The sequence below is a fragment of the Nannospalax galili genome, unplaced genomic scaffold (genome assembly GCF_000622305.1).
Source record: "Nannospalax galili isolate Female #2095 unplaced genomic scaffold, S.galili_v1.0 scaffold907, whole genome shotgun sequence".
Lineage (NCBI taxonomy): Eukaryota > Metazoa > Chordata > Mammalia > Rodentia > Spalacidae > Nannospalax > Nannospalax galili.
This window is the reverse complement of record NW_008357958.1, coordinates 310,895-335,420: the sequence shown is the minus strand read 5'-3', so window position 1 is coordinate 335,420 and position 24,526 is coordinate 310,895. Positions and strand designations below refer to the sequence as shown.

Below are 24,526 nucleotides of genomic sequence, written 5' to 3'. Positions count from 1 at the left end.
TTTATTTATTTTTATTTTATATGTATGAGTGTTTTGCCTGCATGTATGTAGGAACTCCATATGCATGTAATGCCCATGGAGGCCAGAAGAGGGTGTCAGATTCCCTGGAACTGGAGTTTCAGATGGTTATTAGCCACATGTGGGTGCTAAGAACCACATCCAGGTCCTCTAGAAGAGCAACCAGTGCAGTCAATCACTGAGACATCTCTCCAGCCCCAGGACTTCCTTTTTAATTTGTATTAATTTCTTCAGTGCCATTGAAAAAAAAAACCCTAACCCCCAAATGACAGAGATGTCACCTGCATAGCATCTGTATCTTGATTAAATCAGGTGAAGGGCAATAGGAGAAAGAGATTTTGGAAAAGACTTCAATCAGAAAATTTGTTCTTAACTTTAGAAGGGATTCCTAACACATCAGTATGATGTATAATCTTCCTTACTAAGAATCAAGAAGTACTCTATGAATACAAAAATACTCTCTTTTAAAATATCAGCAAAGTAGAAACATAAGTGTCTCATAGACTATCAAACAGCAAACAAACTATCTGTATATATCAATATCTCTAAGACATTTAGTGAAAAGTTGCAAAACTAAGTTCTAACATGTAAAACTTTCAGGACTACAAAACAACAATATATATTTCCATTAATACACACTCATATAAAATAAATCTGATTGAGTGAAACACATCAACAACATGGCAGTGGTCACCCACAAGGAAGAAAGGAAGGTATGAACAGGGGCTTTACACTTCAGATTTTAAAAAGACTTAGAAAAGGATAACGATGGCAAATGCTGATAGCAATTTTAATCCCAGTGGTAGACACGCACATGTATTTATTTATCCTACAATACATTTTTCTTTAACTTTGCAATATGCCATAAAAACACTACATTTAAAGCATGATACACTATTACAAAATTTTTTTCCATACTCTTTATTCACTTTTAATTGCTATTAATCATTTTAACCAGATCCTAGCTTTCTGGCTGAAATGAGTAGAATATTTAAAATTCATGTTAAGTCTTCATAGTCCGTCCTGGGAGCTCCCAATCTCAGCAACTTAACAAGCTCTAGAGCCTTTACCATTTTCTCCAGGCAGTGACTCTCCCCTTTGAGCATGCTGTAACAGTGCTGTCTGCTGATCTTTACACCTAACATTGCTCCCACAAACTATGAAAAGAGGCAGTGCATGACCCTATTCTCAACAGACTAGACCCCAATGTGTTTGGTTTTCTTCCCCCTGAAAGAATGGTGATTACCAGTAACTGAACTGTTCCTTTACTAAGAAAAATCTAGCAGTTGATTAGGAGTGTAAACTTGAGCTAAAAAGAAATAGTGGAACTAACATGAGTTGAGCAACACTGTATGCAGGAAACCTAAGCATTTTACATGGACCGTCTCATTTAATCCTCACAACAACTTTGTGGTAGGTACAGTCAGTTCTGCTCTAATGCTTGTTTTGAAAAGGTGTATTTGTTCCAATTCAGTTGATGTATTATGGAGCAATTTGGGCATAACATGAATTTTGTGTATGATTTCTTCTGCAAGAAATACTGAGTGAAAGCAGAAAAATGGCCCCAGCTGAACTGTTCTGCCCAGGTACACAGCACACCTCTACCTGGGACGTCAACATCTGCATGTTAGAAGCCACACCTACATATAACTTGCCTTCTGCTTTCAAATTCATATCTTCCTTAAATGCAAGAGGATACTCTTTCATCATGCAACCTTGGGTTTTCTTCAAGATAAAGAGCTTTGCACTCCTGATGCTTTTTATGCATTTCTTAACTATTAATATGCATAACATGTGTATTAACATGTTTCCTTTTTATTAGCTCCTCTTTTTTAAGTCATATGTAGAGTATTATTGAAGCTTTTGAGCACTGTGATTCTAACTCCATTTTCCCAACAATCCCTATGTCTTATATGGTGTGATTTTGTGTAACACAATGATTTTTAGAAAGATATATCCTAAAATATATCAAAGCTGACTAAATTGTTTTAATTCTCACTTCAACCAATGGGGAAGCTACTTCTCGGTTAAGTTACACAATCTGTCAAAAAGCATGTAGTAAGTGGTGTCACAGCACTCAAAGGTCTGGTTCCCAATCACTATGTCTCCCACCACTGATACCAGTTCTATAAGAGTCATCGCACACACTGATTAGAAACTTTGTCCCCCAAAAAGAAAGAGCTCAGCAGGGGATATGAGAGAGTAATGGGGGTGAATGTAATCACAATACATTGTGTGTGTGTGTGTGTGTGTGTGTGTGTGTGTGCACATGCATGTATGAAATTGTTAAAAATTAAAGGGGAAAAAACAAAACAAAAACTGATTTCCAAGGATCCCAAGAACAAGCTTCTATTTAAAAAGGCTCAGAGTTAGGAAAGTTCATGAAGTTTCACTTTAAAACCTCTTAAGCCAATTAAAACAAAATTTTTAAAAACAGCTTTATATCATACTATATTAGATTTTTAAAATATCATTAAAGTAGCTTTATAAACTCTCTGCTAGCAGAATATATACTACCTTAGTGACAGACTGCTTGCCTAGCATGCACAAATGCTTGGGTTCATATATTCTACACAAAGTAGACAAGATATCCTTTCCAAATATTGTATTTTTCAGTATTAGAGCCAGTTAAAAACTTTTTTTTTTTTTGAGATAGTCTTACTGTATAGTCCAGTCTGGCCTAAAACTGCTTTGCCTCTCAAGTGCTGAGATTAAACATATGTACCACCATGTCTAGCCCAGTTCTAGAGTTTCTTTTTTATTTCTTTCTGATTCTTTTTTATAGTCTTTATTTCTTTATTGAGATTTATCTTTTTATTCATTGTGAGCACACTTTCCTTTATGTACTAACCAAATTTCTAACAGTTGCTTTAAAATGTTTACATGCAAATTCCAACATAGATCAAAATAAGTTTGATTTCTACTGACTTTTTTCCCTTTGAAAATTGGTCATATTTTCCCATCATCTTTTTTTTGAGGTTAAATAAACATTAAATTTACTATTTTAAGTTTATAGTTAAGGCTACTTGTACTACTGTGTATACTGAACTCTTTCAGCTTTCCACACTGAAGCTCTAACTCCATTAAACCACTGCTGCCCACTAGGTTCTCTTTATGCTTAATTTTGAATTTCTAATGATACATTGTGCATATCCTCACCACTGTTAATGTTTTTCCATTATTACCAGGTTTTTGTTTGTTTCAGTACCCAAGTAACTTACTGGTATTCTAAGTGCAAACTCTATTTCAGATCAGTTCTTTCATTCTTGGGGTGCTGCTCCAAATCCACCAGGCACACGGTGTTCAGGAGTCAGTCAAAAGCCAGGGCAGCTATCCACAGACTTCAAGTCTCTTCCACTCTTGGCATTCTAGAATACATCCTGGCTTTCCAATATCTGCCACTTTCCTGCATCCTGTCCTCTACTCTCCTTTTGGAATTTAGTCACCATAACCAACTGCAGCCTAGCCCCACAGCAACAGCCAAAACAACAGAGGACATCACTGCATGTTCACTTCTTCCAAGTATCAAATCCCCTCCAGTCTTCCTACTTTTGCTTTTCTTTATTCTTCTGAGGATTAGGGCAGTTGAGTTTTTTGGTTCTGTTTTCTATTTTCCAGATTATTTTTGTTATCTCTGGGAAAGTCAATCTAATAAAAGTTTACTTGGCCAACTTAAAGCAGACTGCTAACTTATTTTTTCAGCTCTCTTTTTGTAGGTAAAGATAGTTTTCTTTGTGCATATTCATCAAGAAGCTCATGTGTATGCATATATGTGTATACATGTGGGAAGATTTGTGGGGGTGAGGAAGCACTTGTGTGTGCATGCTTGTGGAGGCCAGAGGTCAACCATGAGTGCTGTTCCTCAGGAACCATCTACCTTACTCTTTTTTTTTTTTTTATAAATTTTTTATTATATTTATTTATTTAGCGAGTGAATGAGTCAAGTGTGTGTGTGTGTGTGTGTCTGTCTGTCTGTCTGTCTGTCTATGTCTGTGTGTCTGTGTGAATGCATGTGTGTGCCATGGTACCCAGACAGAGATCAGAGGACAACTTGTAAGAGTTGGTTCTCACTTTCCACCATGTGGTTCCCTGGACTCAAATTTAGACCATCCATCAGATATGGTGGCAAGCACCCTTACCCACTGAGTCATCTAAGTCACATCTTCTAGGCTATTGAGAGAGGGTCTCTCAGTAAGCTGGAGCTTACCGATTAGACTACACTGGTTGGCCAGCAAGCCCAGCGACTCACGTCATCACCTGGCCAGGGCTGGGATTACAAGCAGGTAACACTCACATTCAGCTTTTTGATAGGAGTTCTGGTTATTAAACTCAGGTCTTCCTGCTAGCACAGAAAACACTTTAAAGACTGGGACATTTCCCAGTCTTGGGTAAAGACAATGTGAAGTAGCAGGGTTTATTATTCAACTATTCTCTAAGCATGTAGACAATGTGTTAAACCTTATAAAAATACACTTAGACACTCTCTAGAAGCAAATAATTCAGTAAACGTTCTGGAGACGTTCACTGAATTATCAAGATCCCAGGGAATGGGGCCTACAGGTAAGTGCCAGGACTTCATAGCAAAGCAGGCCCTAAATATTAGACTGTTCTTACAAGTTCAGATTTAAAGATGGCTAAAATAAATAAGTACAGAAATAATTTTTACATTTCAGTCAAAGCAATCATTTTAGTCGCTATCTAATATTTAATGGGTTATGAACCATGTAACTAAAAAATTCTATCAAGCTGATGGTGCTTAACACCATTTTTTAATGCTAATTTTCACTTAATAATTTTTTCAGCCTCCTTTTCTTAAAAGAGAGAGAGAGAGAGAGAGAGAGAGAGAGAGAGAGAGAAAGAGAGAGAAATGCTGAGAACAGAATACAATCCCACAGGACACTTCATCTATTTCATATCACTTAAAAATAATGAACCATGGAAAATCTTGAGATACATTTTAAAATCACTGAATTTTCACCTATAGATTGGTAATAACTACAGTGGTTATCTAGAAGGATCATTCTAAAATATACAATAGAACAGGTCAGAAGCTGGCTCCAAAACCATCATTAAAAGTATTTAGCTCAGCCAGGTGTGGTGGCACACGCCTTTAATCCCAGCACTCTAGAGGCAGAGACAGGTGGATCTCTGTGAGTTCAAGGCCAGCCTGGTCTACATAGTGAGTTCCAGGACAGCTGGGGCTACAGGGAGACCCTGTCTCAAAAAGACCAAAAAGGAAAAAAAAAGTATTTAGCTCAAGGGAAAAATATGATTGCGGGCTGGAAAGATGGCTCAGTGGTTAAGAGCACTGACTGCTCTTGCCGAGGACCCGGGTTCGATTCCCAGCACCCACATGGCAGCTATGAACCATCCTTAACTCCAATTCCAGGGGAATCTGAAGCCCTCTTCTGACCTCTGCAGCAATGCGTGACATGGGTACACTCACATACATGCAGGCAATACACTCATACACATAAAATAAAAATAATAAAATATTTTTAAAAAATATGAGTGCAATCAAAGCTGTCTTCAAAGGCAACTGAGCAAAAAAGGTCCCGAATGCATTCCAGGATGGCTAAATAAAAGAGCATTGCATTCCTTTATTGATTATTTACCACTATGAAGAAAAGTGCCAAATCAGAAATTTTTTAAAAAAGTTATAGAGCCCATGACATGTCCATTAGAAGGACAGAAGGACTCTACTCTCCTGGCCTATACCTGTCCAAGGCCTCACCTCCTGACACCATCCTATCAGTGATTAGGGGTCAGTCAACATACTAATTTAAGGGAAGAAACATTCCGATCTTAGTTGGAACTACAAATTTCCTAAAATTTTCCAAGTGTTCTATGACACAAGCCCTGTTCTCTCTGTCCTCGATCTATACACTGAACTCAGTCAAGCATCTATCCTTTACCAAGCTTTCTGATTCTCTGCCTTCCACATCAGAGCTGCAGGAACTCCCCTTGACTATCACTGTATCTCAATACCTCTATTACAGCTCTTACAACATACTATTCCATTTTTAAATATGCTTTGTTCTCCTACCAGATCAGAATGACACCTTCTCGCACTCACAACATCTACCGTAGTGCCTAACACCAACGGAGTAACTCATGAACCGACCTTAGGGGCTTGAAAAGAGTAAGAAGGTACCTGCCATATAGACTAAGGATTAGTCTCTTACCTGTTTGGAGTTGGTTAAATATAATTTTGCTCCCAGGTTTACAATCTGCAGTTTTACCAGATCATCTTCACTGGTGAAACTTTTAGCCATCTTCCTTAAAACATCAGGGGCAATTTTAGGAACTCGTTCACAGTTTTCTCCAATTAGCCAAAGAATACTTGCTCTAGCCACAGGAACCTAACATTAGAAATACATTGCATTATTAGAAACATGATAATTATACTCTGAACATCAACACAGAAAATGTTTAAAATCAAAAGTTTTTCATCTATTTATCCATTAAATATATATCTAAGAAATACTCCAACAGAGAAGATTCTTTAGTTATCAAAATATAAGCACATAAGAAATCTCACTGAAACTGATTTCAAAGAAATACCCTAGGAAATATTACTACAGCAAAAACTAGTGGTCTAGAATCTAGGTCCCTCCAGAGTCCCACAAATCCCTGGACCAAATCTGACTGACCATGACCATTTACTTCTCTTTTCCTGTCACTGTTTTCCTACTGCCACGGCAAAAGTGACTTATACTGTACTTTAGCATTGTAATTTTTTTTAAATTAAGTACATTTCAATATAATTTGTTTTGCTAAAAATCACTGGTTTGCGACAAATTGGAATCCTTCCATCAGAACCATTAAGACCAACATTTTAGAGTATTCAAATTAATTTTATTACTATTTGCTTATTTGTATCCTCCCCTATTCCAAAAGGAATTTGAGAGGGTATGTAAATTAGTTCCTGTGAACATTTTCACCTAGCATAGAAAATCTTCTTTTTTCTAGGTGACAAAGCTGAAGGCTACCATTCGGTGGCAGCATCAGACGAACAAACGACGCTCCTCTCGTGAGGCCTGTGCAGGTCCTCCACGTTTTAATGCTTTCTACACAGTTTCACTGAGCAAGAGTAAGACCATTTCCATGGCTAAAAATTTAACAAAATATCAGCCATCTCAAACTCTTTCCAAATGTTTATTTCACAATAATAATATAGCAAAAATATTAACACATTTCCTACACTGAATCAGCAGAATCAGAATGTGGTCATTAAAAACACTTTAAATTAAAGCATATATTTCTTAACATGATAACAGCATCATCTTTAATTCATACTTAGAATACATTTAGTAAGAAGAAATCAGTATATACTTAGGTAATGAAAAAAGGGTCTAAGTGCTATTTCAAGTCTATTCATGCACTGTGATAAAATATCCTTACTGTATACTGATTTCTGGAAAGAAAGAGGTTATTTCTAATGTTCCAAAGGTTACACTGCATTAAGACCTTACTCCTGATCTATTATTTTAAATTGGGCTAAAGAATAGTAATTGAGTGGTACATTAAATTTTCTAGTATGGAGCAATTCAAGTTGTCTGCCATAATGAAAGGTACTTCTAAATAGGGATATATGGGTAACTTCAGGTTTCAGCTATGCTAGATTTATTTTTCTTACATTTTTTATTATATATTGCAAGTCTAAAAATTAGAATTCTATAATATATCACAACATATTATCTCATTTTAAGTAATTTTCTTCTGGTAACATACTTAAGATTCTCCTTTGTGATTAAAAAGACACAAAGCAAGGTGGTAAGAGATTTCAGACTCATGAATATATTAAAACAACAATATTTTAGTACTCTAAGTATTCATAATAATAACTTTTGAAAGAATTAAAAAAATCAGTAAAGTAATGCTTATAATGAAAACATCAAGACGGTGGTAGAGTAAGGGGGATAATATTCAGAATTCTCTAGAATGAGGTTAATAAAATCCCTAAACAAACATTTTAAAAACTTAGAAAACTTACAACAGAAATTCTGTCAATAGTGTATCAAACTCTGAGTAATGATATTTTATTAAAAGTCTCAAAGAACTGGGCACATCAGTGCATGCCTGTAATCCCAGTACCAGGGCAGCAGAGGGAAGCAGAATTTCAGCCAGTCTGGGCCACATGAGACTGCCTCAAAAACAAAACAAAACAAAACAGAACAGAACAAAACAAAACAAAACAAAACAAAACAAAAAACAAACTGTAAGAAACTGACAAGGACAATGCTTTTGTGCACTAGAGTTAGGATACTAAGATGTTCAGATCCCACCCTTCCTTCTCTCTCAACTAAGTTAATAGACTCGCCTTTTACACCATGGATACTGTGGATCAAAGATTTGAAACATGTGAAAAAGCTTCAAATCAGAAAAGCCGTCATCTTTTGTCCTCCGTGTCTTTTCAACCACATAATAAATAGGAACAGTGAATTAAAATCAAACTAATAATACAACACACACACACACACACACACACACACACACGGGGACATGCATGCACAGAGGGTCAAACATGATATAATACTTTTATTATGAACCTCTGCTTTTCAATATTCTCAAAGACAAACTGGATTGTAAATGACTGTGCTTGATTCTTTATTCTAAATGCCCTGAGCAAGTGGTTAAGTGCACTTTTCAAGCCTTCTACTAGAAGGCAGTTTCCACTGCCATTTTAACCCATTAACTTGCCTGCAAAAACAAATAATAATTCCTAGGCCATCACTACAGTTATAAAGAGACATCTAGAAAGATTTTACAGATCACTCGATAAGCAGTTCAATTTAAAAGCTATTGTGTTTCAACAACAACCCACTGCACTGAGCAACAGTCTGAAGTAAATCCTGGAAAAACATCAATTTTATTTATTTAAATTTGTCAAAGGCAGAATCAGTAGACATCTAAACAAACTACATACTAACAGCAAATCAGATCCAATAGTCGGTATCTGGACTCAATATGCATTAAAACTTAGGTCTGAATTACATTAGAGTGGCAGGGTGGGGTAAGAGGGGGAACCTGTGAAATGGCAGGCATCCAGTGAGGCATCTGGGCCAGAAGTACATGAAGTGTTATTTACTATTACTCAGTAGTCTTTTTAGAATAACATTTCCCAATTGTTCTTTTATGACGTGAAATCCCCATCTGTCCTATTAAACATTGTATGAATCTCATTATAGAGTATTCTGTAGTCTGGAAAACTTGACTGCAAAAGCAGTATTCACTACAAATGAAGGACACACCAAAGGAGAACAGTCACAATTCAGGTACACAAGATGACTACTACATAGACATCTACTCCATCCTGATAAACTCAAAAAGCACAACAAATGTAAGCATTGGTTTCCATATTTTCAACTATACTACTTTCTAAATAACCAATGGAATCAGTCTTAAATATGACAAAAATCTGTTCTTTCCTTTTTAAGAACTGTATTTAACATCCATTGATTCCCCACAATTTGCTGGGCAGTTTCTAAAAAACTTGATCTAATTTTTTAATAACCCACAAAAGCTTTATGATGTAAGCTCTACCATTAACTCCACCTGAAATACACGTAATCTAGAGCAGTGAAGAGGTTAAGAAGTCTGTCCATCTTCTATAGCTCACCAGTGGCAGAGCCAGTACAAACTGCAGATGTGAATCAGAATTCACACTGGACCACTGGACAGAAACAATAAAGCCACCGGTGACCTGGGAAAAATGCTGGCCAGGAAGTCATGAGGACTGTTTCTGGTCTCACACAGATTATATACATCATGGAGACAAGTAACTTCCCTTCAGTGGACCTTAGTCACTTAAGTGAAAGACTACTCCTTTGTCCCTGTCCTGCTGCCACATTATACAATGGCCTCTTGTCTCTCACTATTTCCATAGGAGCGAGACTTTTCAGGGAGGGTTTAGTCTCCTTCTTGCCTATTCCCATACCATGCATGGTGGCAATTTCCCCATTCCTTTTCACTTCTCCTTCAGAGGATAGGAGAGGTAGCCAGGGTGGGAAGAGGTCTGGTTTCCACTTCTGTTATCCCTCCTCCCAGAAGGGTATATGTACCTAGGATTGTGCCCTGTTCAGGCATTTGGGCCCTCACTGAAAGCCATGTTCAAGACTGCCCTCTTGTTGTGTGATGGGTCAGACTGGCTTTCAAAGTACAGAATCAGGAAGACTGAGGTCTTCTTTAAGGCATCTGATTCTAAGGCTCACAAATTGAGATTCACTTAATCATACTTAACAGTTCACAGAAGCTTGGTCAGATTAATAAAGTCCTAATACTCTGTTTTCATTTCATCATGGCTGTTCTTATGTGAACAGCTCTTGAATGGAACACAGCTTCTGAGGACCTAGTCATTAGTCGTTTCTGACTGGCTTGTATCTGCTTTGCCCCTCAACACATTCTGTGCATCTCCCTGAACATTTTTAGAGTTCTAAAAGGCAAACTGTTTCAAGCACTTCAGTATCCTCAAGTATGACTAATAAACAGTAACAATTCATCATCAGTTTTTTATCTTCTGAAAGTTCAAATGTGTACAACAGAACTGCATGGAGCTGTCTTCTAATTATTTTAATCTTTCCTATGATTATGCCCTAGATGTGTCCACTCTTGCTTCTTCTCAGCCTTATCAGAAAACGTGTCCTATCTTATGCACTTTTCTGAAACCCAGAATTAACATGTATTTATAAATTTTGACTATTTTGGAATTCCATTTTGCAAAGAATCAACTCTGATCCCTCTTCTTGGGTTTTTATGTTGCTTCATTTTGTTTCTTTTCACATTTCTTACAAATACCACATTCTTTCATCATGATCTATTTTTATTTAAGATGAGATTTGTAACTTTGGCTATGACCCACATATTTTGGAATAAAGCATTTTCTTTTTTTCTAGTTTTCCTTAAAGATTATATTTTGTGTACATGTATCTGCCACATGTGTGTAGATACCCACAGAGGCCAGAAGAGGGCATTGGATCCCCTGGAGCCGGAGTTACAGGAACTGGAGTTACAGGTGTTGTTGAGTCACTTGATGTGGGTTTTGGAAACTGACCTCGGGTCCTCTGGAAGAGCAACAAGTACTCTTAGCCCATAAGCCATCTCTCTGGCCCACTTCTGAAGTTTTATAGAAAGGTTACATTTATTTGTTAAACTTTTTCTTTGATGGAAAAGTGTAACTTTGATACTGGGGCACAGCTCAAAGATAGAGGATTTGCCTGGCACATTGTTAGGTCCTGGGTTCAAGTCCCAACAGTGTAATATATGCATACATACATATATGTAAACTTTTTACAAGTGATTGATACTCTGTAAATTATTTAATTTTATTGCTTAAGGTAAAACAAAATGTAAAAATGTTTCCTTTATGCTCAAATACATTCCTTGATATTTTGAAAACATTCAATAGATGTGTCCTCAAAGTGGGTATTACTTGTTGAAGAAATAATTTGAGCTGTATTTATGAAATCAGTTTTTTATTATTTTCTTCATATCTTCAATTACATCTACTTATTATATTTAATATGAGAACAGCATATTAAAGTCCTCTACAATAATTATGTTTTATCGAGTTTCCTTACATTTTGAATAGACTTTTTCATATCTCTGACTGTCATATTTTTGGTACAAATAGGTTAGGTGTCTTAGCTTCTTTGAAATAGGTTTTTTTTTTTTTTTTTTTTTTTTGGTCTTTCTGAGACAGGGTCTCCCTGTAGCCCCAGCTGACCTGAACTATGTAGACCAGGCTGGTCTTGAACTCACAAGAATCCACTGCCTCTGCCTGGGATTAAGGGCATGTGCCACCACGCCTGGCTTACAATGTTCCTTTTTATGTAGTTAAAATGCTTCTAATTAACATCAAATGTCACTTTCTGTTCATATTTGTTTAATATGTGTTTCTCTGCCTTCTTTGTTTTAACCTTTCACTTCATTAAGGTCTTCTGATTATAAAAGGAGTATGGCTAGCTTTTATTTTCATTCCAGTTTGAAAGCCTATCTTTTAATGAGAGCTCAGACTATTTATATATGGGGTAGAGGTTTTATTTCTTCCAACTTATGTTGCTGTTTTTAAATTTTATCCTTTATTTTACACTTCAGTTTCCTTCCTCCCTCTTCCCAGTTTGGTCAAGTTGCTATTTGTATTTTAAACCTCCTTATAAACTTGCAATTCCTACAACACTTTTGCATCACATTAATGAAAATAAACATCAAAAATTAAGCTTTAATATACAGACCTGTAAGAAAATCTTTGCTCAGCTAATAATTACCTCAACACCTCTGTTCCAAGAAACAATGGTGCATTAAAAATATCCCCCAGCTCCACACAAGGATATAGTCAACTACCGCCAATTTTTAAAATTCTAACAGTCTAAGCTCTGCCTGAACTGCCTCAAACACTGCAAAGGGCTTTATGGATAAGCAGTATATTCTGAAGCTCTGATATGTGTAATTGCTTCTTTGCTTTTAACAGATCCTGAACAAGTCCACTGCAAAAAGTTTTAACTAAATTCTGCAAAAGCAGTTTGGGGACACAGAGTTCCACATTCCTGTTTTCTCTTCATAACTGTATACTTCTCATTAATTATAGAAAAGATTAAAACTCTGCATACCCAAACCTACTGCTCTCACCAAAAAGATATTTTATTTTGGTTTTGGTACTTTTTAAATATTTATTATTTTTATTTTATGTGTATGAGTGTATTGCCTGTGTGTATGTAAGAGTACCCGTGTCATGCAATGCCTGCGGAGATCAGAAAAGGGTGTCAGATCCCCTGGGACTGAAGTTACAGATGGTTGTTAGCTGCTATGTTGGTGCTGTGAACTGCACCGGGATCCTTGACAAGAGCAGCCAGTACTCTTAAGTGCTGAGGTATCTCTCTCCAGCCCCTTGCCTTGGTACCTTTTAACACAAGATGAGACTAATATGATCACTTCATCTACCTCCACTTTCTTCCCTGAAGATCGTCAAAATCCCATTACTCTGACCTCCATCTCATCCCATTCCTACATATTCTGAAGATTTTCCAAGACTTACGAGTTCTAGATTAGAATTTCCCTCTACTAGGCCCCTTCTCTTCAGGAGTTCTAACTTCACTACTTTTGAAAGACATTCAGACTATAGTGTACATTTAATTATGTGTATGTGTCTCCAAACCATCCCTATTAGAATGCTCTAAGCTCATTCATTAGTTGTCACAGCAGTGGTTCTTACTAGGACTTATGCCACTTCTGCAAGAGATGCCTAAATGCATGTGAAGAGTTGTCACGGTGTCTCAATATACTGCTCAATTTGCTGTGTGGAAGACAGAGATGCTACATCAAGGAACTCAAACAGTAAACCAATATTATTGTCTTCTCTACAGATTTTAAGATTCTATCAATTGACCCTACAATATCCTTTATATAAAAAAAAGAAAATCCAAAATTGTAAGCTGCATAGTACTGTCATGTCCTTTTAGCTCTCTTAATTTGAAAAATGCCTGAATTGTTTTTGATTTGGGGGTTTGTTTCTGAAATTTATAACACTGACATGATGGGGGTACAGCCTAGTCACATTACAAAATAGCCTCAGCACAGGATTGTCTCATGCTTCTTAATGATTATACCCACATCACTCATTTTTCCAAGTATCATATCAGGAGGCACGTACACGATGGTTATATTAACCTTGTTGATGTGGTTAGGGTAGTGTTGGGCAGGTCTCTCCACTGCAAATCACTATCTTCACCTTTGAAATTAAAAAGCAATTTATAAGAACATATTCTGAGACTGTGCAAACATTCTTCTACTCCTAAAGTTTTCACTCACTGGATTTTTGTATATTTCAATAATTCTCCTGTGACTCAATTATCACAATTGTTGGCAGATAGTGATATTCTAACTCCACCATTCCCTCTACTCATCAGCTACTTGGAATTTGTTCTGTTGCTGTTTTAAATTTTTTATAGAATTTTTGTGTTATCATACAGAAAATCATCTTTATACCCCTCTCCCCTTTGGCACCCTCCCATACCACCCCCCACTGGACTTCATACATTCTGTCATTTGTGTTAAAGAAGGCCTATCATGTAAAGTTAGTGTCCCCAGATGTCCCTCAGTGCAAGTTCATATGCTGGGATCTATCTAGTCAGTCTATCTAGAGTCCGTCCCTTTAAGAAGACCAGCTCATTCTTACCCAAGAGTAATCAGCTGTCAATAATTCTCTAAGATTAGGACTTGCTGTTTATTTCCACAGTTCTGTGCTGGGTTTTTGACTGCCCAGGTTTGCATGGGTCTTGTGCATGCTGATACCATTCCTGTAGGTTTATATGAGAAGGGTCCCAGGTGCCTGTATGACTATTTCCATATGGTCATGCACCTCCTCCCTGGCTCTTACAATCTTTCCACCCTCATATTCCACAATGATCTCTGAACCCTGGATGGGTGGATTTTAACACAGGAGTCCTGTCCAAGGACCCACACTCTGTAAACTCTTATTCTCTGTTTTAGCCATTTGTGACCTTTTTCATTCCTGGCCTTCTGTTGCATGAGGGAGCTTCATTGATGAGAACTGAAAGATGTGTTAGTGTTCTCTTCATCCCTTGTTCTATGTTCTGTGAGCCTTAGATGTAGAGGTTGCATCCTAGATGTGCCACTTAGATTTGGGCAATTCAGAGACAATCTCTGTGTGTGACCAGCTATGGAACTCTGTAACTATCTCTGTCTCTTGAAAAAGAAGCTTCTTTGATGGGTGGTGAGTGGGATAGTTGTCTATAGATTTAAGGATCAATAGTACATTTGTCTAGGGATGTGACGGCCTTGGAATTTTCTGTAAGATCTATGACCTCTCCAGCTATGTGTATTTGGCTACATTTACAGTACCACACATGAGTTTCCTCCCATTGAGTGGGATTTAAGTCCAATTAGGCAGCTGTTGATTACCCCCAAGATAAAACTGCCACTACTACACCAATGTCATTTGCTGTACTGGTCAATAATGTGGTTTTTAGGCCTTGAAGCTAGGGTTGTAAGGAAGAGTTTCCAGTTCTCTCCTATTCATTTGCTCAATCATTCATTCACTCACTCATTCATTCATTCATTCAATTCATTCATTCATTTCAATGTAGACTCAGAGATTATCACCTATTTACCAGGCTCTACTCCTTTTGCTGTCTTTAATTTTGTTGATAAAATTGGCCAGTGAGTGCTCCTTGCCCTTTCAAACTCAGTTCCTGTGTTCTTTCAACATGGCTCTATCATACTATGAACACATTCCTGCCTTTTCTATTCTTTCTCTTTTTTTGTTTGTCCCCATATGATGGTCTAAGTTCACAATGTTTGTGATTTCTTCATTCTAATTCTGAAAGCAACCATTTCTCTAAGGAATCTGGGTTCCTTTAAGTAAGACCGGTATTGAAAATCCAGTACTGGGGCCAGCAAGGCAGTCTGTGGACAGAAGCACTTGCTGTCAATCCTGATGAGCTGGGTTCAATCTCTAGAACCCACATGGTAAAAGGAGAGCACTGACCCTTCCAAATTGTCCTCTGACCATACAGGTGCAGTCGCACACATACCCCCATATACCTACCAAATAAACCAATGTAAAAAAATATTTTTTAAAGATCTACCAAAAAAAGGACTAAGTGCTACATTGTACAATTGCAAGAACCTAAAAACAGTTTAAGTGAAAGAAACCAATGAAGGCCACATATTTTATGAACCTATTTATATGAAATATCAAGAATAAGCAAACCTACAGTAACAAAAAGTAGATTAATGGTAGTCAGGGGAGAAGGGTGGAAGGAGCCAGGGGGCTTTAAGTATGGGATTATTTCCTAGGAATGATGAACTGCTGATGTAACTTTATGAGTATACCAAATTCCACTGAATAGTGTACTTCAAAATGTAAATTTTATGGCATGAAACAGTATTTCAATAATAAAACAACATTTATGCATACAATATGCTTACTGATATGGGGTGTTACTGTTTCTAGGGCCTCTGAAAGGACAGCACTGTGAAACACATGTTCATATTTGAATTACACATTCACATGTGACATACATTTAGGCATACAAAGTACACTTGCACAGCTATCTCTAGAGAAAGCTCCCTGTACTGCCCTCTCCAGTTCCAGCCCAACAACCACAGGCTAATTCTCTCCTTTCCTCCTTCAAGTTTGCAATCCCCTTTTAAACAGTATCAAGTCTTAAGAGTCAGAATTCAAATTCAGAAAGCTCAGCTCTCTTAATAATTACACTTTAGGAATCAACATTTAAGAAACTGATAATTTAATGGAACTGAAGAGATGGCTCAGTGGTTAAGAGCTGGTACTGTTCTTCCAGAGGACCTGAGTTCCCAGTACCCACATTATTAGGCAGCTCACAACTGCCTGCAACTCCAGCTTCAGGAAATCTAAAACCTCTGACCTCTGCAGGCACCTGCACTCACATTCACACACACTTATACATAATTAGAAATAGAATAAATCTCTTAAAAAATCTATAATTTGCTGAGCTAAATTCAGCAGGACCCAGGCAATGTCTCCTTATGGATACTCACAGTGATACTGTCCAAGAGTTTGGCCATATGTTTAATAATTTCACCATGCTGTGCAGGCTGCATTTGCAGCAATTTCTTTATAACAACCACACTTTCAGCAACAACTATTTCTGAAAGACACAAAGATTAATGTATCAAATATGTATAATCCAATGAAATTGCAATCTGCCTCATAAACTGCAAACTTAAATTAGCAAAACATTCTGCATGCTTTAGATAGGAGAAAACCATAACCATGAATGCACTCAGCAATGTTTTGGGTGACTATGTAGAGAGTTCACTTTAATCTCTACCCTCTGCTGCAGTCTCTCAGCTTCTATGACTCTATGTCAGGAAAGCAAATAAAATTACATTATGCTGCTCCACAGTGTATGGTACCTTTGGTTTGCGCTTTGATTCCTTCCAATTCTTTATAATTGAACACCTACCATCTAAACATTGTCCCCATTCAATACAAAACTAGAAGAGAGGGAGAGAAAGAAGGCGGGAAGGCAGAAAGGAGGGAAGGAAAGAAGGAAGGACCTCCCCCTAACTCTTCTCAGATTCACCCACCACCCCCATCCCTCCCAACTATGTGTCCTCTTTTTTTCTTTTTTCTTTATAGTCCACTGATTCCAGTGTATGCTATCCAGACTCACAGGTGTCAGATCATCCACTGGCACATGATGGGCCTACAAGGGAGGGAGGGAGGGACAAAAGGGACAGTATACCACACCAAAAACTGCCTAAGTGATACACCCAGGAAAGATAGTAAGGGTCAGTAGGAATCCCAAAGAAGTGACTGTAGAAGCAGCATTCACTTCAGAAGCAAAATGAGCTGGATTGCCTCCATGTATGCTCTAAGTCCTTGACATCTGTCTCCTCAACTCAGTCCCATCAGAGGCTGCTCTGTAGATGCATGAACCAGACAGCTTTGTCCCTGATTTCTCAGTGTTTAGCCAACAGGAAGCACCAGCAGGAGACAGAGCATTTATTATTGTATGTCCCTCCCTCCCAGCATTCCTATAGGACATAGACTCATCACTGTAGGTCTCAATCTCAGTTCCTATGCCTGGCTCCCTACTGGGGAACCTGGTAATGTCCTAGCCTTCACAACCCTACCCTCAGCTCCATGTATGTTAGTCTTCCCAATGGGGTGCTGTTAGGTCCCAAGTTCTTATGAAGTATCTTGTCCTTTGCCTTAATTCTGCCCACACCTTGTAAACAGTCTCTTCAGTAAATTCACTTTAATTACCCTTTTCAAGTATGTCATCTGTTGCCTGCAAAGGGCTTACTCAACACAATTGCTACTGGAAGTAACTAAAAAGCAGATCCTCTGGGATTTGGATACTGCATTATCACACTGAAAAGTGCTGGGGTTAGAGACACATGCCACCTTGCCCAAATTCAGATCCTTGTGCTTGGTGTGAAAGCATTTCATCAACTAAACTACCTCTCCAGCTCCTATAAGCTATTTTTAATGCTACAGATGCTAAGTAAATACATGTTATCTTTACTCATAATTTTGTCTCTTTTAAAATTAAGAGCTTCGTAGTCATTTGAGAGTCCCCTAGCATATACTACAAAAGTTTAATGCTATACACAATATCACAATTCATGTCCTGTTAGATTTTTCTTTGAAATCTATTTTCTCTTTAAGAATATATATGAAATTTACTACACCCACTCATTAGTACACATACATATTTCAAACTGTATCTTTTTCACTATGTAAATAAATTAACAAATATTAAATGACTAATATTTAATACTAAGGCTTTAGTTTAAAAAATGCTGCATTTCATTTTTGTCTTGTAACATATTACCATTTTAAAAATGAATAAGGAGACATAGTAGAATTACATAATTTTGTCCAGAATTCAAACTTAGCACCCAAAGTATTCTTTGAACTCAAAGTATCCCATATGAAAGCAAGTACGAGCTATTTAAGACTAATGCTGGGTGTTAGGAGGAAACAAAAATAATTCAAAGCAAAACTCCATCCCATCATTTAAGAGTCTATAAGGAAAAATAAAATTATGTAAATAATTAGTATGCAAAGAAACTATAACACATATGGCCTTTAAAAATCCAGTATAAAAATCTGTATTTGTAAGACTATTACTTCAAGACTAGCCCAAATATGAAAAGACTGTTGCAACATAAATTTATGCACATGCAGAGGCAGAATTGGCTATAATGAAATACATATCTCGCATCACTTATCATTTGGAGCTGAATTACCTTCCTATTTTTGCTGCCAAAGAATACTACAAAAGTGGCTTAAGGCAACACAAATTTATCCTTGCATAGTTTCAGATCAGAAGCCTATCACAGGTCTTATGGGTCCAACAAGCAAGGTGACAACAGGGTTCTAGAGGGTCTAGAGGAAAACTTATTTCTTGCCCTTTCCATCTCTTAATGGCTTCCTACCTTCCCTGGTCCAATCACATCACTACGTCAATCACATCCCTGATTTCTGCTTCCAACATCATTTGAGTTTCCCAACTCCCTCGTCTACTCATAAGGACTTCACATGACAATACCATTCAAATAATCTATCTCTAGAACCTTAATTACAGCTTCAAAGTGTCTTTTGCCATACAAAGACTGGGTCGCAGTTACTAGTACCTGGGCCTCTTTGGGCAATCACTATCCTGTCCACCACAGGAGTCTTCTCCTTCCCTTTAAGGGAATCCACCCTGTATGTCCTCTGCTGGTTTTCAAAGACCTCAGCACTGTGGTATTACTCCACTAGAAACACAAAAGAATCCTATGCTCTAGACCTTTCTTTGTTTCTTCCTTGTTCTCAACAAAACTTAATCATCCTATATCTGAATACAGTCTACTTATTATTCTCATTTTACAGATGAGAGTAGGAATCTGGAGCACAGGTAGGCTGCGCAGTTACTCAAGAGAGCAGTAACATCCAAGTGGGCTGCCTAGTACTACACATAAGCAAACAACTGGAGGTAGAGCAAAAGAAGTATATGGAAAATGACAACATTTATTTTATAATACTGTCTTCTTCCATCAGACTACGAGCTACATCAAGGCAGAGGCTTTTATACACTTAACGAATAGCTTACTGATTTAGTCAGCATTTACTAAATATCTCTACAGATTCTCACTAAAGGCTTGCTGAGTTATAAAAAAACTAAACAAAATTTTAAAAATAGCCTTCCATTCCAATTCTTCAAGTTTATAGCAGGTGTCAATAATTCAGACAAATTTTTTATTGTCACCTAAAATAATCTACCATAGGTAATTAAATTATCCTAAGTCAACTGAAATGCAAGTTTCCAGCAATAAATATTTTTTTAAAATTCTATTTACCAAATTAATCTTAAAAAGTGATAATGGACTGTTTTAAGGCACGTTTTAAGTCTGCTTAGAAAGAGTTTTTTTAAATCAAAGTTAATAAACTTAAAAAAAAACCAGTTTATTACAAAACGGAAGCAGAAACAACTACTGTAAAATCCAGAGCATAAACATTTCACATAAGAAATACACAACTAAAATTTTTTTAAAGGAGAAAACTTTCATTATGTTATGTATTTTTAAAAACTGCCAAATGTACTCACTCATTTCTGGTGGGTTTTTTTGCATGCAATGAAATTCTAAAACAACTATCATGCTGGCAAACCTTATGAGATCAAGAAAAAGTCATCATAAACCATACAGGAAAATATAAAATGTGTTTTAAAAGTCATCTTTAAACTGGGACCAAGAAAGAGACAATATGCTGCTGCACAAGTGACACTAACCCTACAGACAGCACTTCCTGGCGTCAATATGTAAGAATTTCAGAGTATATAATCTTCTCCTAAGCCCGACAGGAGGTCCAACTGATTGCTTAGTTTAGTTTTGTCTTGTTATTTTTAGAAATGCATCTCCTTGATAATTGTGGCTGGCATTTATTTGAAATATTAATACTAAATGTAGAAAACTGTTCTATCATTCATTATATCTTGAGCTCCCAGGTGAAGCCATATAATTTCATGTGCTCAACAAAAGAACTGCCATTTGTGAATGATTTTAGTTCATTTCTTTTCACTACAAGTACTTACCACATATTATAGCATTTTCTAGGAATATTTACATGTGGGAAAAAAAGTAGTCTGGCGTCTAGAGATAAAGAATTATTGCAGTAAAAAGTTCTTTTTCAAATAAAGTATAAAATAGTAAGCTTTTGTTATGTTTTACCCCATGAGCGCTTTTTTGTGTATATCTGTATCTAGATATTATGCAATTATATTTTAAAATCTATAGATAACTTCAATGATTTTACGCAGCTTATATATTTCCTAAGAAAAAGCTCATTTTAATCAAATAGACAATTATAATAAAACTTTCCTAAAGGTAGAAAGTTAGCTTGTTTTTCTCTAATTGGCTCATGTTGTTCTCAAGTCATAACCACAAAAAGAACTAACACTTTCCCACAGAACAGCATGACATTTAGATTATGTATTTTGTTAGATAGTACCTATCCAGTTTCTTAGAATATTTAAATAGTATTTGCGTACACATGAAGCAAGGCAAAATTGATGTCTTTTAAATCTAGTTAATCTCGAGAATGAAAGCATTAGGCGAATTTCTGGAAGAATAAATGGCTGAAGGCCTACTGTTACATGTTTGGTTCTAGCCACTGCTGCAAGTTAAGAGTCATTTGCCTGCTTTTAGCACCCTCTGCAGGTGAACCAATATTATGCAAGACTTCCATGCCATTAAAAAATGGTCAACTAGAACCTTTGTGGAAAGGAGATTAGGTATCTAACTTATTTTTTAAATGCATTTATGTGAAAAGCAAGAATAAAATTGCTATTTATTGTGAACATACAATTGATATACAGAAAAACCAAACACTAAAAGGTAATATAAAAGGTTACAACTTGAAGACCATACTAAGAATATCAAACTATAAATTATGTGAAAATGAAATGGCACTGTGAACTTACCATCCCTGTTGGACAGCAGACAGACCAGGCCATTCAGGCATGTGTCCGTGACTTCTGTGATATTGGTGGCACATCTGCCTATCGTCTGAATAGTGGCTGCTGCAAACTGTTTATCCTGGCTTTTCACATAGGTCTAAAAACATTTTTATTAGTTTCAATATTGATAATATCAAGTGAATCAGAAGTCAATTTTTTTATATTTTTGTCAATATGTAAGAATTTCGGAGTATATAATCTTCTCCTAAGCCTGAGAGGAGGTCCAACTGACTGCTTAGTTTTGTCTTGTTATTTAATGTGTATCTTCTATAGCAAAGGTACATTTTCAAGCCACGCTCATTCACCTGTGACCACAGAGGCTGGAGGCTCAAAACAGAGAGTGGGGAGCAGCCACCCAAGGACAGCAATTAGCTTAAGGGGTAGGTTGAAAGAGATGCTGAGACCACTCTCTGTGGAGGTTTCAGTTCGTTTAACCAGCAGCATCTGTGAATCTAAGGGAAAGGAAGCCGCTTTCTCAGATGCTAAAACCAAAGTTGGGAGAAAAGGAAGACCAGCACCAAAATGCTATTAACTATTAACCAACAATCTGCCTCTAAGATGGTATGAGAACAGCTGCTAAAGTACAATAGCAAGGCTGAGTGGTGTCTCATTAAGATTACGAGTACAAAATAGTGTAACATTTTTCAAAGAGATCTTCTTTAAAATACAGTATAAATGTTGCATATACACGTAATAAAAGAGACCTATGACTTACAAAAGAAAGTTGAAAAGTCTTTACAAAACTTTTAGTAACCTTAGATAACTTCATGAGTTTGGTTACACCTCTCCTAAATTTATCATTTTTAAGAGCAATTGCTAGGGGCTAGACAGGAGTGCAGGAGGCAGAGGCAGGTGGACCTCTGTGAATGAAGGTCAGCCTGGTCTACATAGTAAGTTCCAAGCTAGCTGAGGCTACAGGGAGACCCAATCTCAAAAAAAAAAAAAAAAAGGAAGGTAGGGGGAAGCAAGATTCCTAACCTCAAATGGTAAGAACACAGCAAAGAATTAACTCTATGACTATCTAAAAAGAACAAGCATTAAAATGGTTTCTAAATGAGAACTGAAGAAAGATCCAATGACATATAAACAATATGAATTTAGTGAAAACAGTCTCAAGAATATGACTAAGTGTTGAAAAAAATTAAACTCTCTAGTTCCATGAAAGAAAAAACAATTATATTTAAAACTGCTCCCAAATAGATAACTTGTTACAGTTAAAAAGAATGTATTTGAGTTCTTAGAAAAATTCCCTATTTTATTCACAAAGTTATTATAAGCAAATTGTAATTAAGTATGAGATAATATATAAACACAGAATATGCTAATTTAGGCAATGGTAAAAATGAATACATGAAGAACATATTTAAAGTTTTACTGAAAAGTGGCTCTTTAAAAACACTGATAGTAAATGAAATACATGGATGAACAACATTCTGAAGGAGATTCACCGCAGTAGCTCTGCAGGATTGACATACTCCAGAGAATACGAAGACTCCCTTCCTACAATCCCAGTGGACCTGACATGCATAGAAAAAACACCCTTCACAATTACACAAGATGGTGGGAAAAGCAACAAGACAAAGAAGACCAAAATTTAAAAATGAACAAGATTACAGAGAGTGAAGTAAAGTTCTAACTGAAACCATGACCCTGCTCTAAGAGCACTCAGTGGAGAGTTGGAGTCGCAACTTTCTTCACACGCATGTGGGGGCGCTATGATATTCTACAATATCAAAGTTCAGCAGTCAGCTAAGAAGATAAGGGTCACACTGGTGCATCCCTCAACTCTCACCAGAGAGGCTTCCTTATACAACAAAGTGTGATACACACAGAAGACCACAATTGGTTAAGTTTTAGAGAATAAGAGACTGCAGAGTGTCCTAGGATAGGACTCTAAATTAAACTTACATCTACCCACAGCTCAGGGACCACTGCAGAAGAGGGGGCATAAAGACTGTAAGAGCCAGGGCTGGTTCATGAACATAGGGACACTGGAAGTTTGCACATGTGAACTTGTGGCAATGGTGGCATCACGCACAGGACCCATGCAAACTCAATCAGACAAGGGTAAAAGTGTGAATCGAGGGAAATGGGTGGCAGGCCAGCCTTAGACTGGGAACTACTGGAGACTGATTACTACTTGTTGAGGGGGAGCAGACCTTACTTAAGATCTTTAGATTGGCTGACTAGACTCCAGGGGATGAATTTGCACCGAAGGACTTCTGGGTATAAATGCTTGACTGGATAGGACTTAACATGTATGGCAGAATAAATAAGGTCTGGTGGAGGGTTAGGGGGCACAGATGGGAGAGGGGGTCAAAATTTGATCAAGAACTGTGGTTTGAATTTAATTAAAACACCTAATAAAACCAAAATACACAAAGTAAAAAAAATTATTAAAATTTCAGGTAAAAATAAAATTCTGGGTATAAATGCTTGACTGGATAGGACTTAACATGTATGGCAGAATAAATAAGGTCTGGTGGAGGGTTAGGGGGCACAGATGGGAGAGGGGGTCAAAATTTGATCAAGAACTGTGGTTTGAATTTAATTAAAACACCTAATAAAACCAAAATACACAAAGTAAAAAAAATTATTAAAATTTCAGGTAAAAATAAAAACAGTATTCCTTTGGATAGAATTGGGGTCTGCTGTTCATTTTTCCAGTAGTATGTTGGGTTACTGTCTGGAAGAGCCTTTATCTATCCTAGCCACCAACTCGACTGAAGGTATCGCCTGTCTGGCTTTGTTGTTTGTCGAGTAACTTTTAGTTATGTATATGTATGCTCTTATGATATTATGTTGGCCCCTTTAATCTTTGATTATACTTCCCTTTTGGGTGTTTAAGGACATACAATTGGACCAGATAAACTGATTTGTTTTTACTCTTGAGGTCGTTAGAGGATTTGTTCCTCAGGGGTCCCATGGGGTTGGGAGGAGCACCTGGCTCCTTTCTTTTACCAGCTCCATCCATGTGAGGATAAGTCAAAGGTCCT

At 37.0% G+C, this 24,526-nt stretch overlaps 1 protein-coding gene across 2 annotated transcripts in view; it reads right to left on the bottom strand.

The window, feature by feature from the left end:
• Ap3b1 (adaptor related protein complex 3 subunit beta 1) overlaps positions 1–24,526 on the bottom strand; it is a gene marked incomplete at its 3' end in the record, with an annotated part of 255,901 nt that overhangs the window by 107,590 nt on the left and 123,785 nt on the right. For both annotated transcript variants that reach the window (XM_008855981.3, XM_029557630.1), the window contains 3 exon segments: positions 6,204–6,380; positions 16,558–16,667; positions 21,495–21,627. In XM_008855981.3, the coding sequence (XP_008854203.1) occupies positions 6,204–6,380; positions 16,558–16,667; positions 21,495–21,627 (420 nt within the window).